Below are 16,676 nucleotides of genomic sequence, written 5' to 3'. Positions count from 1 at the left end.
GGCGTTAGTGGCACACACACCTTGACCTGTGCCCATACTTATGGGTATTTGTGTAGCTGCAGAAGTCCTGTACTGTGACCTGGTGAAGAAACAGGTGTTTTCTCTGAAGTTGGTCTGCAACCAGAACAGGAAGTGTTAAATGTACGGGAACCCATTATGAAAGATTAATGGCAGGTGGTGGAATCTGTTATGGTAAAACCACTCTGCAGCATTAACACACGTTGCCTTGCTTTTCTTCAGAGAAATGTTTCTGCACTGTACACCCTTTTATGGATTAAAATGCAAGTTATATTGCAACCACCTTTGCCCAGGTGCCATTTCATTGCCTGGGGCTCAGGGCAGGTGGAGTGTTGGGGAGCACACCCAGAACAACCTGGGGGCTCAGGCTGGGCTGCAGAGGGAGTCCCGGCACAGAGACCAGTGGTGGCATCACAGTGGGAGTTAACTGAGGGTGCAGCAAGGAAGGAAAACATAGAATCATAGAATGTTTTGAGTTGGAAGGGACCCACGAGGACCATTGAGTCCAGCTCCTGTCCCTGCATATGACAGCCCCACAGTTAATATGTCTGAGGATGTTGTCCAGTCTCTTCTTGAACACTGTCAGGCTTGGGGCTGTGACACCTCCCTGCGGACCCTGTTCCAGTGTCCAGCACCCTCTGGGTGAAGAACCTTCTCCTCATGTCCAATCTGACCCCTGCCCCCGGCACATCTTCTGGTTCTGTTGGTCACTAAAGGGAAGAGCTCAGTGCCTGCCCCTCCTCCTCCCCTGTGAGGAAGCTGTGGCCACCATGAGGTCTCCTCTCAGTCTCCTCCAGGCTGAACAAATCAAGTGACTTTAACCACTCCTCAAACGCCTTCCTCTCCAAACCCTTCACCAACTTCGTGTCCCTCCTCTGGACACTCTCTAGTAGCTTAATATCCCTTTTATCCTGTGGCGTCCAGAATTGCACACGGTGCTGCAGGTGAGGCCACACCAGTGCAAAGCAGAGTGCAGTGACAGTGGAGCCTCCGTAGTGACAGCGGAATCACCTCAGTGACAGCGGAATCACCTCAGTGACAGCGGAGCCTCCGTAGTGACAGCGGAATCACCTCAGTGACAGCGGAGCCTCCGTAGTGACAGCGGAGCCTCCGTAGTGACAGTGGAGCCTCCGTAGTGACAGCGGAGCCTCCGTAGTGACAGCGGAATCACCTCAGTGTCAGCGGAGCCTCCGTAGTGACAGCCGAATCACCTCAGTGACAGCCGAATCACCTCAGTGTCAGCGGAGCCTCCGTAGTGGCAGCGGAATCACCTCAGTGACAGCGCAGTCTCCGCAGCGCCCGCCCCGCGCTGGCCCCGCCCCGGGGTTCTCCGCGCGGCGCAGCGGCGCCCCCTAGCGAGGGGCGAGCGGGGCCGCTGCCCGCAGCCCGGCATGGAGGAGGACGAGGGGGCTGCGGGAGGCGCGGAGCAGCGGCGGTCCCGCCGCCGGCCCGGGGCCGAGCGCTCCCCCAGCCCCAGCCGCCTGGACGTGAGCTCCAGCCGCTTCGACCCGCTGCTGGCGCTGTACTCCGCCAGCACGCCGCTGCCCTTCCCCGCCGCGCCCTGCTTCAACAACCTGGCCGAGTACGAGAGCTTCCAGCGCGGCCTGCTCCGCCCGCGCGGCCGCCGCGCCGCTCCCTCCCGCCGCGGCCCGTCCGCCGCCCGCGCCGCCCGCCGCGGCCCGCCCGCCGCCGACCCCGAGCGCATCCAGCGCCTCCGCAGCCTCATGGTCAACGCGGGCCCCGAGCAGGAGGCGGCCCAGGGTGGAGCGGCCGCCAGGCGCCGGCGGGCGCCGCGCAACGTCCTCACCAGGATGCCCCGTAAGGGCGCGGGCGGAGGGAGCGCGGTCCTGGGGGTGAAGGAGCGGGCGAGGTGGCAGTTGAGGGCGGCTGCGGTGGGGAAGGGGAGTGAGGTGGGGCTGGGTAAGGGCTGAGGAGGCAGCCTGGGGTGGCGGCGGGTGTGGGGGCTGAGGGACCCTGGGCTTGGATGTGGCCGGAGGTGTGGAGTTGGGATGGAGCTTCGGGGACTTCGTAGGTTTGAAAAGAGCTGAAGGAAGCGGTTGGGTGACAGCGGTTTGTGTGTGGGTGGAGAGGGGGAAATGATGATGTTTGGGTGGAAAATGGTCCATGTGTGCTGGGTGAAAGACTGGGGGACTGTGTCCAGAAATGGGAAACGGTGCGTTCACAGAACTGATTACTCAGAGGTGACACGAGTGTGTTACGGTGATGTCCTGTGTTGTTTCTTTAATTGCATTCATCCTCTTGATTTCACGGTAAAAAGGATGAGAAACTGCTGTGCTTTGGAAAGTACTCTTTTTAAACCAGGAACCAGATTTGAGTCCATGCAGCTCATGGTGTGAACTGTGGAGTTGTCACATGCAGGGACAGGAGTTGGACTCGATGATCCCTGTGGGTCCCTTCCAACTCGGGACATTCTGTGATTCTAAGTTGTAAATAACCGCAGCATGAGTCTGTAACACACTGCTATATCTTGGTTACTAACTTGGTTACAACCTGGGGGCATAAATACAGCCCTGGCATTTCTAATAACATGATGACAGAGCAGTGGGTTGACGTGGGAGGCAGCTGTGATGTTGCTAAGTTCATCATCTGCGATGATGATACAAGTTTCTTGTGTATAGTCAGGGTGAGAGCCCCTGAACATTAAAGGGTGCAACTTGTGCACCTACACCAAGAGCCAAACAGCATTGCTATCAAGTCAAGTGCATTTAATTAAAATACAGAGCTTTTATTGGAGTCAAAGTATCTCTTCTAATCAGCATCACCTTATTGTTCTTTTTATAAAAAGGCAAAGCCCAAGATACCCAGTTCTGAATGCCCAACACAGAATGTTTTTCATGCTTAGACACCAAAACAATATATGCATTGCCATAGGTTCTGCATGATCCTAAACATCACGTCAGCTTAATGCTCGGCACAAATGCAGAGGTTCTCTTGGTGTAAGATTTCCAAAATAATTAACCTGAAATATTTATTTAGGATCTTAATACAAAGAATCTGTGTTTAGATTGTTATGAGGGAAATAAAAACAAAACAAAACACTTCTGTAAAAATTAACTTTAGTGGTGGCCTAGCAAATAAATTACATGCTTCCATTAAGAGCATGTATTTAGTATTCCGACATCTAAGGCCGGACAGCATCGACTTTGAAGAAGACTGGCACAACTGACATAAAAAGTGCTATCCAGCAGTCTGGAGACTTTTAATAATAATATATAGCCAAAATTGTGTGTTTTCGGTGTAAGTAGGGGGCCTGTCTGCACAGCCGGTGGGCCAGCGCTTGAAGTTTGGATTCTAGGACCGTAGCCACCTCTGAAAATAAGTGTAATACGTGGTTTACTGCGTTGCACTGTCGTGATGTTGTGCTCCCAGGTAGCTGTGATAAGGTGCTCCTTAAATTTAGTGTGTTAGACCTATAAAATGGAGCCAAAATCTTGCCTGTCATGAGTGTGATTTCAGTAGCCATGAAAGTGCAAAGGAAGCTGCTTTAGCAGTGCCTGGTTTGGATCAGTTCAGGAGAAGCTATTTCTAATTACTTTGCATTTACCAGGGGGCAGAGAACTCATGCAAGCGGTTACCACAGAGAAGTTAGAAAGGCGTTTGATAGTGTTCTGAGTTATTTCAACTGTTCTGACTTGCTTTGCTTTAATGTTGCCTCTTAATAAAGTCTACCCTGAGGACAAGGACTTGAACTTAACCAGAGTTTGGATCTTTATTTTCTCCTTCCTGGGGTACTTGCCTCTGGCTTACAGTAGTTTTTTAGCCATCTTCAGAATCCTGGTATTAAGCATGTGCTTATTTTATACAAATAGGGATTGGATTTTGCGTACAACACCAACTAGGTAACTTTTGCTTATGGACTGAAGATGTATTAATACTGGTACTTAACAACATCAAAAGCCACAGGCAAATCTAGCTGTGTGCAGACCCTGGTCATTGCAGGCTTTGATGCTTGTAGAAGAGATATGTTGCAAAATTAAATTCTTTGTGTTGCCGGTTTCATTGTTTTCTGAGAAGCAGATATCAGATTGCTGAAAGGTTTTTGGATGGTGTGTTTTGCCCTTTTAATCAGGTGAAGTTGGAGGTTTTCCCTGGCGAACTGGAACTTTACACAGCAAGGAAAAGTGGGAAGGGCACAGATGGTCTAGATGTGGTAGAGCTGGAATGTGGCGTTTTCCACCAAGCTTAATGGGGCGTCGACAAGCAAAAGTGTAGTTGGAAATAAAGATTGTACTTGGATTTTATAAGAAATCATAGAAAAAAATTCCTGTGTAAAAGGAATCTAAAATCTAAAAAAAACCCTGGATCTAAAATCTGAAAAAAAGCTAAAACTAAAACAATCATGTACATTTCAGGTTGGTGAGTAAAAATACTGTTATCTGATTAAAAGCATCAATCTGATGCAGTGATGGTGTCATCTGTGGTTCCCGTGATGGGCTTGTGAATTCAGAACACAAGTTCACAGTCAGGCTGAATGAAGCACAGAGGCTCCTGAAAGATCCCCATAAACAAAGCTGGGAGGTACTGAGGCAGCTTATGCCGGTGTGAAAGCAATTTTCTCCAGCTACCTGGCCAGAGAGAGCTGGCATGAAGACAATGGATCTCAGAAAATAAATGTGATTAGGTTAATTCAGAAGAAACTGCTTTAGATTCCCCTGCTGTGCCTAAGAATTACCATGCAGCCAAATACTGCAGGTCAGCTGTCACACGGTAACATTATGTACTCACAGGATGCATTTTCTAGTGTGTAAATCAAACCTTGAATACATAGTCGCTAAAGCACAAGGTGAGAGGTCACCTCCGACTTGCATATTTTCATCAATCTGAAGAACCGTGTGAGATTTGAGAACGGTGCTTCCCCTGACCCGCAGCTGGAATCGCGCAGCAATCCTGCGGCTGCCTTTGCACAAGCAGACAAGTACCTGTAATTTATCACTGGAACGGCTTCACCATGGCACGGGTGGAAATTTTAAAGTAAAAATATCTACCCCTCTAGGTATTTTCCACTTTGATTTATAGTGTGTAGATAAAGTTTGTGTTTGCCAGGTATGTTGTATATTTTACTGAATTCCTTTGGTTTTGCCCCGACTAAAAGCATTATTGTTCTGTAGTTCAACATGGTTTCATTGGTGGCTGCTGCTTATAGTAATTTTATTTCTTTGCCAACGACTTGTACATCGTTGAAGGATGAAGACTTGTATGCCTTTGAAATGCAGCAAAAAGATTATGAGCCACAGCTGATTTGGCTGTGGGTTATGTCAAGTGAAACCTTCATATTCAGTGAAGCCATTTCTGTCCTCACATTAAGGAGAGTTTTGGTTGTCTGGTAATTACAACTGCAGTGTGTTACAGTGCTCTGGGGCTTCTTGGTTCCTTTCATGTGAAGACAAGTGTTGTACCAAGATCTGCTGTACTTCTACATAGAGTAAATTTCTACATGTGAGATAGATAGATAGATATATATATATATATATTTTGTTGCAGATGGGTGATGTTCTCTTTCTGTTTCAGTCCATGAAGGCAGCCCACTGGGAGAACTTCATCGCTGTGTCCGAGATGGCGTAAAAATCAACGTCCACATCCGCACTTTCAAAGGTCTTCGTGGAGTCTGCACAGGATTTTTGGTTGCATTCGACAAATTCTGGAATATGGTAATTATTGTTCCACCCGTTGATTTGTAGTGGCTATTTTGAAAGCTTGAAATTTGCAACACATTTAAGCAAACTACATTTTGAGAAGGTGAATGTGGTAGCGAGGTTCATAAAGCTGATTTGCTCTGGCACTGAGCACTGGGTTTCAGACATAAGTGATGGTTGGTGCTGGGTTGGTATGTCTGAGAAGTGCCTGGACATCTTAGAGAGGTTTTAAGTGAGAGAGCAGCTTCGAAGTGTTCCCAACAGCTCTAAAGGTTTTGTATAAGAACTCAGGAAGGTGGAATATGAGGAATATCAGAAGTTTCCAAAGCTTTCTCTGCAAAACCTTATCTTCTTTTAGTGGTAGTCACTTCTCTGTTTTCTTTCACTACCACATCACTGAGATGTCAGTGGCAGAAGCTTTTCCCTGTGTTCTATCTCATGCAGATCTTAAAGACAGTGGATGGGAAAGCATCTATGAAATACTGGTGAGCCTGGGGCTGTGAAAAGTTTGGAAATAGGTGACGGGGGGAAAGGATTTTGCTGGTGAAGCTCAGAAAGATTTTGCGAGTAATACAGAGTGGATGTTAGGCTTTGCTGTTGCTTTTATACCTCAGTATAACTTAGATGATTAAGAAGCCATGTCCAAAGTACAGCGAGAGCATCATTTCATAATGCTATGACACAAAGCTGCTCCAAAGCTGCTTCATTTTTTCTTTTAATTTGGACCTTTCGGTTTCTTTTATCTTCTAGGCCCTGACAGACGTGGATGAGACATACAGGAAACCAGTAATGGGCAAAGCTTTCTACGCAGAACCTCAGCTCACACTAACCCGGGTGGGTGACCATCTCCAGTTTTCGTCTTTTTTTTAGGATCTCCTTTTTCAAAGTATTAAAAGGGGTATATTGATTGGAAAGCTATATTTACATTTGAAATATTTTACCTTCTTCTATTACAGCTGTCTCTAAAATGACTTGAATGATGGGGGAGGAGACAGTTTTCTGACCTTTTTGAAAGTATTTTCGCCATAGTTCAGTGTGAGAGAAGTTCCCCTTAGAGTTCCTAATCTTCAATCACAGTTGCTGCTGCTGCTTAGTGCAATAAGCTGATCTTCTGTAAGCTCATTCTGTGGGTTTTGATTTATTTGTGCTCTGCATTTTTTGCGTCTGGGACTGATCTGTTCCACATTTGTCCTGCCGTGTGATTTGGCAGCACATAACATAGTAATGTTCATGGAGCAACAGTCTCCTGTCTCCAGCCAACGAAACAGTACGTCTGTTTGGTCACTCTGGTCTAGGTACTGTGAAGCCCAAGATTCTGCATGTTGCTCCAAAGCAAGACACTCTCTAGGTTCCAGCCGCAAAAAACAACATGTTTATGAAGTTGAGAGCTGACGAGATGATAGATGAACTTCTGAACAGTGAAGGGAAAAACAAGTGACAGGGCTGTGCCTGTTGAATGGCATCGCTCTGGGCCTTTTGAACATCAGAGAGGCATCACAAAGATGCAGTTTCATTGTGAGGAATTAGCTTTCAATTTCCTGTCATTTAAATGTATTTTCTCATAGATCCCACCCTTCCTTTTTTAAAGATGAGTTAAAAGTAATGGAGTTGTCATTGTTTCTTTAGCCCGCCCGGACAGGGTCTGGCTTTCCATCCTGTTGCTGGGAAGGCTAACTGGGAATCCTTTGCGCTTGTCAGTGTATCATAAAAGCTTGCCTGCTGACAGAGTCAAAGCAGTTTCTTTTCCTGTTTCATCACCATGTATTCTTAGATTAATGAGTTCATTCAGTGCTTTGAATTTGCTGCTCTATCTTTTATTATTTTTCTATTGTTTTTAGTCTGCTCATCTCCTGGAATGCCCAAGCAGCTTCTTTTAGTTTGTTTTGGGGAACACAAAAGGTCCATCACTTTTTCAGTATACACTCTTTACTTCCCTTGTCTCGGGGATTCATGTCCTGCCTAAGGACAGAAGGATGGAAATCTCTCTAATATCTGACAACATTACAAGAACATTGGGGAAAGTGAAGTAATGGAGGAACTTGGTTGCTTTCTGTTGTTCCTGACCAAAGTTAAATGCTACTGCACATCTGAATTGCTCCCCAAATTAAAGACACTCACATGCATGCGAGAGATCCATCACCTTATGTCGCAGCTTGACTTTGACAAGAAAATATAGTATTTATTGCTGGGAAAGATTCTTCACTGATTTTGTATTGTGAGCTCTGATTTGGGATTGCACACACAAATACCATGTGGAAATGCCAAATAAGCAGCCTCTCTTGTTTTATAAATGTGGTCACAAACACAAATGTTCTTTTACAGCTGTTTGACAGACTCAAGCTGCAGGAGTCCTCAGTCAAGAAGGGCGCTGACTCAAAGACTGTCTCCGACGAGCTGGCCCTGACAAGTGACTCTCAAACGCTCAGGCGGAAAGTTGGATCAGGACGAGGGAAAGCGGAAGATGAGCGTGAGAAACAGAAACGCTCGGGCAGAGCTGGAGAAAAGAAGATGCCAGGTGACAGTTTGCATCTGGCTGCCACAGGTGAAGCTGATGTGGGCAGCGGGACTGCCCACGCAGAGGGGGCCAGCGCTGGCGGTGCCCGTGCAAGAAGTCAGTCACGGAGAAAAAGGCGGCCCAAAGTGGATTATCAACAGGTGTTCACCCGTCACATAAACCAGATTTTTATTCGAGGAGAGAATGTCTTGCTTGTCCATTTAGCACATTGACTTGGCTGAGCCTTCGTCAGCGTATTTATTTGATAGCATGAATTGCGGCTGCAGCTCTCATTGCTATTTAGCGTTCTCATTAATTATGATGGTACCGTGACTGGTTTCCTGTTGCCATAACAAGGTAGAGGAAATAATTCTAACTGGAGCATCCTGAGCTGGATGCCAAAGCAGCCTCCTTAACTCTCCATTGGGGGTCTCAGGACGAGGTCAGTGAGGCAGTTGTTTCTGGGAGGTGAGGGAGGTAAGCGCAGATCCCACTGCTCCTGAAAAAGATGCGACCTGGAGAGGGTTGGAAGAGAATTTCGGTGTACTCAGAGCATCTAATTGTGGCACACACATAAGGAGCTTAAGATTAGATCTCTACCCAAAGTGAATCACAAATGTTTTTTTGCATGTTCTGAATAATCTCAAGAGAAGATTGCTAATGAAACCAACAGTTTATCTACAGTTGTTACATGGATGTGTTATTTTGAAGACATAATACTGACAGTCATTTTGAGATAGTATATGAAAAGGTGGAATGACATACTACTTATGGCCGTTAGCCTCTTTGCCATAGGGAGCTCTGTAATGCCCTGTGTGACCTCTTTATTGAAAACTGCTCTTTTTCTGTGAATGATGGCAAGACTTGAATTTATTTTCCATATCAAAGCTTCAGCTTCTCTTTGTAAAGCTGTGCTTTAGCCCTGTGTCACCAGCAAGCAACTAATGTAGCTGATCCAGGGACCTCCATATTTGGAGTTTATCTGGGAATGTTGTGGATGCAGATGGAAAATGGTACTTTTATATTCCAACCATTCGCTATTTAGTGTGATAGTGAAGTTTGCAGAGATGTAGTTATTTCTTCTCAGATTTAAGTGTTTGTGCTGAGCACAACTGTACTGTATCTAAGCGCCTTTCAAGTCCCCTCTGTTGAAACTAGAGGTGCTGTGTCTCCAGCGATTCTCATGGAGCAGAAATCTTTGTGGATCTTTCCTATCCATATGAATGATGCATCATCTAATTCCAGTTGAACTAAGCTTTGGAGGTGTGCCTAGAAATGTTCTGAAGTATGAAAATCACACTCAGCTCATCAGTGGTTTTATTTTAGCAAGGTTGTTAAGCTACAGTAGATCAGGCCAGGCTTTGGCAGCTCTAAACTGCTTTTCAAAAGCTACATGCAGAAATGTGAGGGTAAATGAAACTGTTCTGTTATCTAGTCTGTTCCCCTACTTGCCAAAGGAAACTAGGTTTCACAGTGCTATTCCTGTTTTCATCTCAACTACCTTATGCTTTGCAGCAGCTCCATGTGTTTAATATGAGGCTGGGAAATTGCCAGGGTAATGGTCAGGTCTGACAGTGGGTAGAACAACTTTTAATGCCTCATGGCAGGTCTTGTATTGCATATAGAGGTCCTAAGTCCTCAAACTAAGCGACTGTACTCTCAATGACGTGTATTTCTGTCGCTGCAAATGCAGCATACTGCTTGCTGCTTGTTAGGGGTATGTCTGCTGCTCGGGTGAGTTACAGGAATCATTTGGCAGGGATTTCTGGACACACAAAGCAGCTGGATGCCTCTGGGGGAGCCTGAAATGTTTATGTCAGTGTTTCAGATGACATGGGGCTCGGGTGGCTGAGAGTGGGGAAAAAAACAAAGGGGAGGGAAAAAAAAAAAAGGAAATAATATCTACAGAATATCTACAGTTTTTTACAATGCATAGCTTTATTGCTATAATCCCTTCCTACTATCAACTGAGACTGAAAGGATTCTTCTCTTGGAGGTTCTTGTTTCCTCTCCTTTTTTCCTTTCCTGTCTCCTGTCAGTACTTTGTCTCCTCAGGACATTCTAAACTCTGGTTTAGGAAGATCGTTCTTGTATTCTCCCCTAGTTGTCCTGGCTTTCCGAACCTTTCCTGCTTGGCTTTCCGTGTGGTCTCCAACTGTCCAGAACCAGTGACTGTTTTTCTTCTTTGGCTGTGGGCTGTTTTTCCCTTCTGCTTTCCAACGGGTTTGGTTTGATTTCAGTTGCCTGGGGTAACTATCTCTGCCTCTTCCATTCATGCCAAAGGCACCTGGGTTTGACACCTCTCCTCTTTCCTTCATACTTGACCAAAGGGTGTCAAATCTCCACTCAGGCCTATGTACTATGACATCTAATTGAATTCTTGCTTTTCTTTACCACATATTCTTGATTCTCTTTGTTGGCCTAGTTCATACTGCCTTGGGCATTAAATAAGATATAACCACTGTGAATGTTTTTGTGGCTGTACTGCTGTGCTCTTCCCTTGCCAGGTGACCACCAAGTTTTCAGTTCCTACTAGAAGTCTCAGCGTTTCCTTTCATCAGAAGTTCTTCTCTTGCAGGTGTTTGTTGCTTCACATCTATGAGATTTTTTTATGTTTTATGAAAAATGCTGGTGCTTAGACTTGCATTTGTGCCTTGATTTTTATGTCATCACTGACCCGTTCTTCCAAACCCATCACCTCAGTCAACAAACCTCGTTACGAACTGTACAGTTTGTCTACTTTTTTTGCTCTACCTCATTATTAAACTGTTCTCCCCTATTGTCTTTTTCTCAGTTGGTTAAAATTCTCTCTTCCAATTTAGATTTAATGGCTTATCTGGTGGTTCTTCCTTCTTTTCCTACTTCCATATCCATCTCTCATTATTTTCAAGCTGCTTCCTAAATACAGCCTCTTCCACAACTTCAGATCTTCCAAAGGGTCTTCCTTTTCCCTGCTTTCTATCTTCTAAAGCCCATTATCAAAATGCTTTTTAATGAATTTTGTCTCTTTCAAGCGTAGCTTTTGTGATTTTTGTCTTTTTCAAGCATCGTGATTGTGGCTAAGCAAGTGATCCTGTATGTGTGTTGTCGCTTGCATGGTTAATACTTCAGATAAAGTTGCTCTTTGAATAAAATTGAATGTGATGTTCTGAAATGAAGTCTTCTACCTCACTTAAGTATTCATGTAAATCTGTTTGCTTTTGTTTGTTTGTTGTTGTTGTTGTGGGGTTTTTGTTTGGTTGTTTTTTTTTTTAAGAAAACAATCCTTGGAAACAAATCAGGTCTGTGGGGTTTTTTATTGTTTCTGGTTATTTCTTTCTGGCTGTTCCTCTGCTGCGGTGTCAAAGATGCTGTGAGCACAGACACCTGAAGTCATTACACTAAAGAATGAAGAGCAGGAGCAAGAGGCACTTGTAGGAACAGGGGGCTGTGTGAGAGTGGAAGAGTGATGGGCCACATACAAAGAACTCTGGAAAGGATGCACCTACTGGTTGCAATCTGCCACTATTTCTAGGATGTTGTTCAGCCTGGTGCTCAGTGGTGATTCCTAAAGCGTGTTCATGGTGAGGCACCAAATTACCGCGAGGAGCAAAGTTTGCTGAACTGCTATGGAGGAAGCATTGTGATAATTTGAGAACTTTTCAGGATCGTTTCTAAGATAGAAGGCGAATGTGAAACTTGTGAAATGTCACAATGAAAGCTGCAGAATCGATGTAATGCAGTAGTCTTGGGATGTGATATCACAGATGTATCTCCTGGTGTCATCGTGTATCTTTTCCTTGCCGGCGCAGTTCAGTAGGGAGCTGAGTCTCGTGGTTACTCTGACAGTGACGAGTTTCTTTATATGGTGGTAAAATTCTAGAGACCTTTGCAGATAGTCTGGATGGGGTTTTCATTATCAAATACTTCTTAAGCAGGGCTGTCGTGGTAGAGTAGAACAGGCCAAAGGAAAAAAGAGCTTGTAGAAAGTGTGGGTTTAGTTCCTTCTCTCAACTGGTCCGGCTTGTTAATTGCCTGAAAGTTTGTTTTGTTTGTTGGTTTGCTTTTGCTGATGTAAAGACAGATACTTAGCGTGTCCTCACCAGGTGATTACTGAAATAGTCGGTGAGTGCTGTTTTCCATCTGCTTCTTGTCCTTCAGTTTCTGGATCTGTTATTTCTGATGCAGTTTTCCTCTGCATCATTTGGAAGCGGGACAAGGTTTCTCAGCAGGATCAGACTTGACTGCCCGCTGTTTTCCCCTCCCTAAGGACTGTAACCGTGTTGCATCCAGATAGCCTGTAGCTATTCTTTATTTTCATGCTGTTCTCTGCAGACTTTTGGAACTATTTGGTCAGAAGAATTATTTATCTTGGATCAGCTGGAGCAGACCTTTATTTAATATATTTTTAAACTTACTTTCCTTGCCACAGTGCCAGGTCTTCCTAGTGTGGTGTTGCAGTCACCCACTTACCCCTCTGAATCACCGTGGGTGAAGAAGCATCCAGGAGAAAAGAAACAGAGAAAAACCATATCTGATTTCTCTTGAATTTGACATTCTGCCCCACATGCTGCCCACACTTTTTATTCCCTTGTTATTCCTTATTGTCACTGACTTAAATGCGACAGGTGGAAACTGCTTTCATCCAGAATCTTGAAAGACAGTGGAAAAGCAGCAGGGACAGCAACCTGTAAAAACACCCTGAGTTTCTGAGGATGTGTATCTTGAGGTAAACTTCCTGTCTTTGATGAAATAGATCAGGTTTATAACCACTGTATCAAACTGCAAGCTCTGCAACTGGATAGAATTGGAAGGCCCAGCACTGCACCCTGTCAGGGGCAGCACGGCGGCAACAGTGCAGTGATCCCTTCGGCCAGGAAAGCGCTTTCCTCAGCTCTATTTGGTGTCTGCCTCAAAGCGTTGCTGCAAAATGCCGCAAATTAGTACGTGGATGTTTTCTCTCCTGCCTGCATTGCAAAGTATAAAACATCAATGCTGCAGGACGCATCTTCTGCAGCCCAGAACCAGTTCAGTCCGCATTTTCACTTCTGGACATTTGGCTTAAAAATGTGAAGATTGTACTAGAGCAATCCTAAGACTGCCTTTGCTAAAATGTTGTGAAAAGCTAGCGCTTACTAGAAATGATATTTAAAAGCTAAAGGATCGCAGAATATGTGGAATTCTTACTGTAATTAAGGGATTGCAGACCAAAAATATCTATTCCTGGGGATATTATCAAGATGCACAAATACAAATGCATGAAACCACAACTGGAAGAAGAGAGGATAAATAAATATTTTCCTTCTCGTGAAGGAAAATTCTCTCGCTAGAGCGAAGTACTAATTTCAAAGCTAATTCTCTCCATTTCAAGGCTTCGTGGTAGGTGGGCCTGAAGAAGCCCAAACTCAAAGCGATAGAGCACGCACAAAAAATAGAGCTCAAAGAGATGTGGCTCGTTTTCCAGCCTTGAGTATCAACAGCGTCACTTTACAATGCGAGTTTCTAGAGAAGCAACTCCAGTTTACAGTCCTGACATCTACAGCAGTAGCTCCACGCAAAGTTTTCTTGGCAGCATTATACTCTCCCATAAGAAGATGACAAATACAAGGACCTGTGATGTGTTACTTTTTTCAAGATGCTGCGGGGTCCATGGCGAGATCTGACCAGGTGGACAAAGGAAGGTGGGTGGCCAGTTGCAATAGGAACTCAAGGAGAGAGACATAAAATCTTAGTAATATCCTTCTCGCTAATGAGCTAGAAGTCCAGTAATGGAGGATGGAGCCCAAGCTGAGCTTCAGTTTTTAATTTACCCAAAATATTAATACACTGGCAGGATATCCTTGGACCAAAAGATAAGAATGCACTCATTTCATTTAGAAACTTTCATCTGGTCAGAATTTCCAGCAATGCCTGTGTCTCACCTCCAGATAAACATTATTAAAACTTTTTCTTCCAAGTACTGTGCTGCTCATGTAGTTGGTAATGTGCATTTCATATCTAAAAGGTGCTTTTAAGAGCCGCTGTCATTAGAAGCAAAGACCTGTGTTCAGGAGGTTGCATGGCTTTTCTTCCGTTCTGACTCTATAACCCAATGTGAAATTGGGAACAACTGGATGCAAGTAAAGCAGGTAAAATTTTCTGGGAAAGCAAAACATTTTTCAAAAATCACAGCTTTTTCTGTCAGATGTTGCTGATGTATCGTCAGGAAAAAGCATCAATTATTAAACGGTAGAAATGTTACGGAGAAAAACTTTACTATTTAAGAGCATCCTGTGCTGCCATCTTTCTTACCCATCAGCAGCCTGGGCAGAAAACAAGTGAGGCCGCTTGGGAAGAGCTGTGCAGGGCAGCCGGCCAGTCCCTGCTCCAACAATGCGCTTGATGAAGACTTTTCTTGATGGAAAAAAAGATGTGTGTAATATACTGTAAGTATAACATGTACCTCTCCGTACACTTTCCCAACTATGGGCTTTCATGGCATGAGGAAAGTGGGGAAGTAGGCAAGGAAAAGGAGGAATTCCTTTGCTCAGTGACAGCTCCTTGCAATGGGAGGTTGTGACTTTGCCGGCCGTGGCAGCGGTGCCGTGTGGGCGAAGGGGAGCACAGAGACAGTTCTCGAGGGTGGCTTGTATTACATTGTGTTTCACAGCACATGAATTGCACCTCGAGAGCCTCTGCCAGACTCCGTCCCTAATCACTGGCACATTGGATCCTGCCTGTAAAATTTTGCAGAGGAAACCCAGTGGGAGAGAAAACAAGTGAGCAAATTTCCCCTTTAGAGGCAGGGCCAGTAGGAGGCTCGGTTATCCTTGTCAGCTTCCTGGGGTGCGGGGAGAGGACCGCTTCAGTGGAGGAAAATCAGAGATGGCTTGTGTCATCATGTTTACAAGTCCTTTTAGATGTCGCTGTAAGTGCTCTGGCTCTTAGCTGGTAGAAGTGAAGGCCTGTCAGGGAAGGAAAATGCCTTCTGATGTTCCTGGATAACTATTTTATTAGCTGCTAGCTTCATAGTGTACACTTGGATGACTTAGCTGAAGAAAATTAGTACACCTGAGACTTTCAGTCAGTCTTGTATTCGCTTAGAATGAAAAGTAGTGTGATCAGTTTGTATAAAAACATATCCACCCTTTTTACCTCTTGAAAGATCAGTGCTCTCCCTCAGGAAAGAAATGAAAGCTGTTCCTGCACCTATAGCGATGGCTTCTGATTTCCAGTGCTTCAGAGAGAAGTGCAGCTGTGTCATTGTATCTTCAGCGTGACAGATCATTCTGAGATGAGAAAATGAGAAAGGTGTTTGGTTTCTTTAAAACTAAAGTGGGCATTACAAGGGGAGCAGTTGTGTTGACCTCCTTTCAAATGGTGCATGCATGCAGTGTAATCACATCGACTGGGACTTGTTAACCAATTAGTCGTCTATAAAACTTCCCTAATGAACCCAAGAGGAGCAGCGTGACCTGCCAGACTGATATGAGACTGGAAGTTGAGTGCTGACAAATTCTGATCTCTCTACTGCCACTCGCGAGGACGTGGGGAAGTGGTGAGTGCTACTCAAGTGCTAAGTATTGTTATTAAAACTGTAATACATCAGGTGACACAGGTGCGTAGATCATCTGCCCTCTTCAGGCACTTGACTGTTAGCCTGATATCTTGGAGAACTGAAAATGTGCGGGATATCAGGTACAATGATGCACTTTGGTCTTGATATTACTTATGTCTTCAAGGTCAGATTTGGTGACTTCAATATCTGTTTCACAGCTGCAATACCATGTTTTGGTCAAATGGTGATAAATGAGAGTGTAACAACTCATTTCTAAGTCCTTCTCTGTCTTCCTAAATACTTTGTTTCTTAGGAAGCTGATGCTGCTATGAACATATTGAATAACACTGAGTTTGCAATATTCTGCTTTCTAGATATAAATGTTTATATTTTAAAGTGCTAAGACTGCAATGCAATAAACATATCCATATAACAGTTTGCTTCAAAGCATGTTTTTTGTGCTTGTTCAATATACCTGTGTCAGTGATGAAGCTTCTACTGCAGCAGTCGGGAGAGATGCCTGGATGTGCAGACCACCACGTTTGATGCCAGTGTCACATAATTTGGGGCAAACCATTCATCTGTGTGTTCAGAAGTGTGTTAGTCTACAAAATAATATCACTCTGCCTGTCTTAGAGGTGTGGGAAGGAAGTTAATGAACAGTGGATGGGAACTGAAGAGCACACAGCAGCACCAGCTGGGTTGGGTATTCTGATAACGTCAGTTCTGTTGAATGGAGCTGTAGCTTTTGGGAAGCTCTGGCAAGACAATTGCATCTCACAATATTTGTGTCCTTTATGAGCCTTGGCCATGGGTGCAGCTTTCAACAGGAGAAGATAATTGTTTGGATCCTCATGGCTGCTTTGAGGTTCTTGCTCCGCCTGCACCTGCCAGTGTCTCAGCACTTCTCTGCTTTATCCCTCCTTTCACATTTCGCAGCCTTTGACAAGTTTTAGAACAGGTATTTTTATCATAGCCACCAGTGTCACCCTCA

The 16,676-nt window shown here is 44.8% G+C and overlaps 1 protein-coding gene across 1 annotated transcript; it reads left to right on the top strand.

Annotated features, from left to right (window-relative positions):
* Positions 1-1,409: 1,409 nt before the first annotated feature.
* LSM11 (LSM11, U7 small nuclear RNA associated) lies at positions 1,410-16,117 on the top strand (the record flags this gene model as incomplete). The annotated part of the gene is made up of 4 exons (XM_082063852.1): positions 1,410-1,836; positions 5,548-5,687; positions 6,423-6,506; positions 7,995-16,117. The coding sequence occupies 4 exons, from the start codon at positions 1,410-1,412 to the stop codon at positions 8,397-8,399; spliced, it is 1,056 nt and encodes a 351-aa protein (XP_081919978.1). The 3' UTR covers positions 8,400-16,117.
* Between the last annotated feature and the right edge of the window lie 559 nt (positions 16,118-16,676).

Source organism: Streptopelia decaocto (genome assembly GCF_964273445.1).
Source record: "Streptopelia decaocto genome assembly, chromosome: 12".
Taxonomy (NCBI): Eukaryota; Metazoa; Chordata; class Aves; order Columbiformes; family Columbidae; genus Streptopelia; species Streptopelia decaocto.
This window is presented reverse-complemented; position numbering and strand designations above follow the sequence as displayed.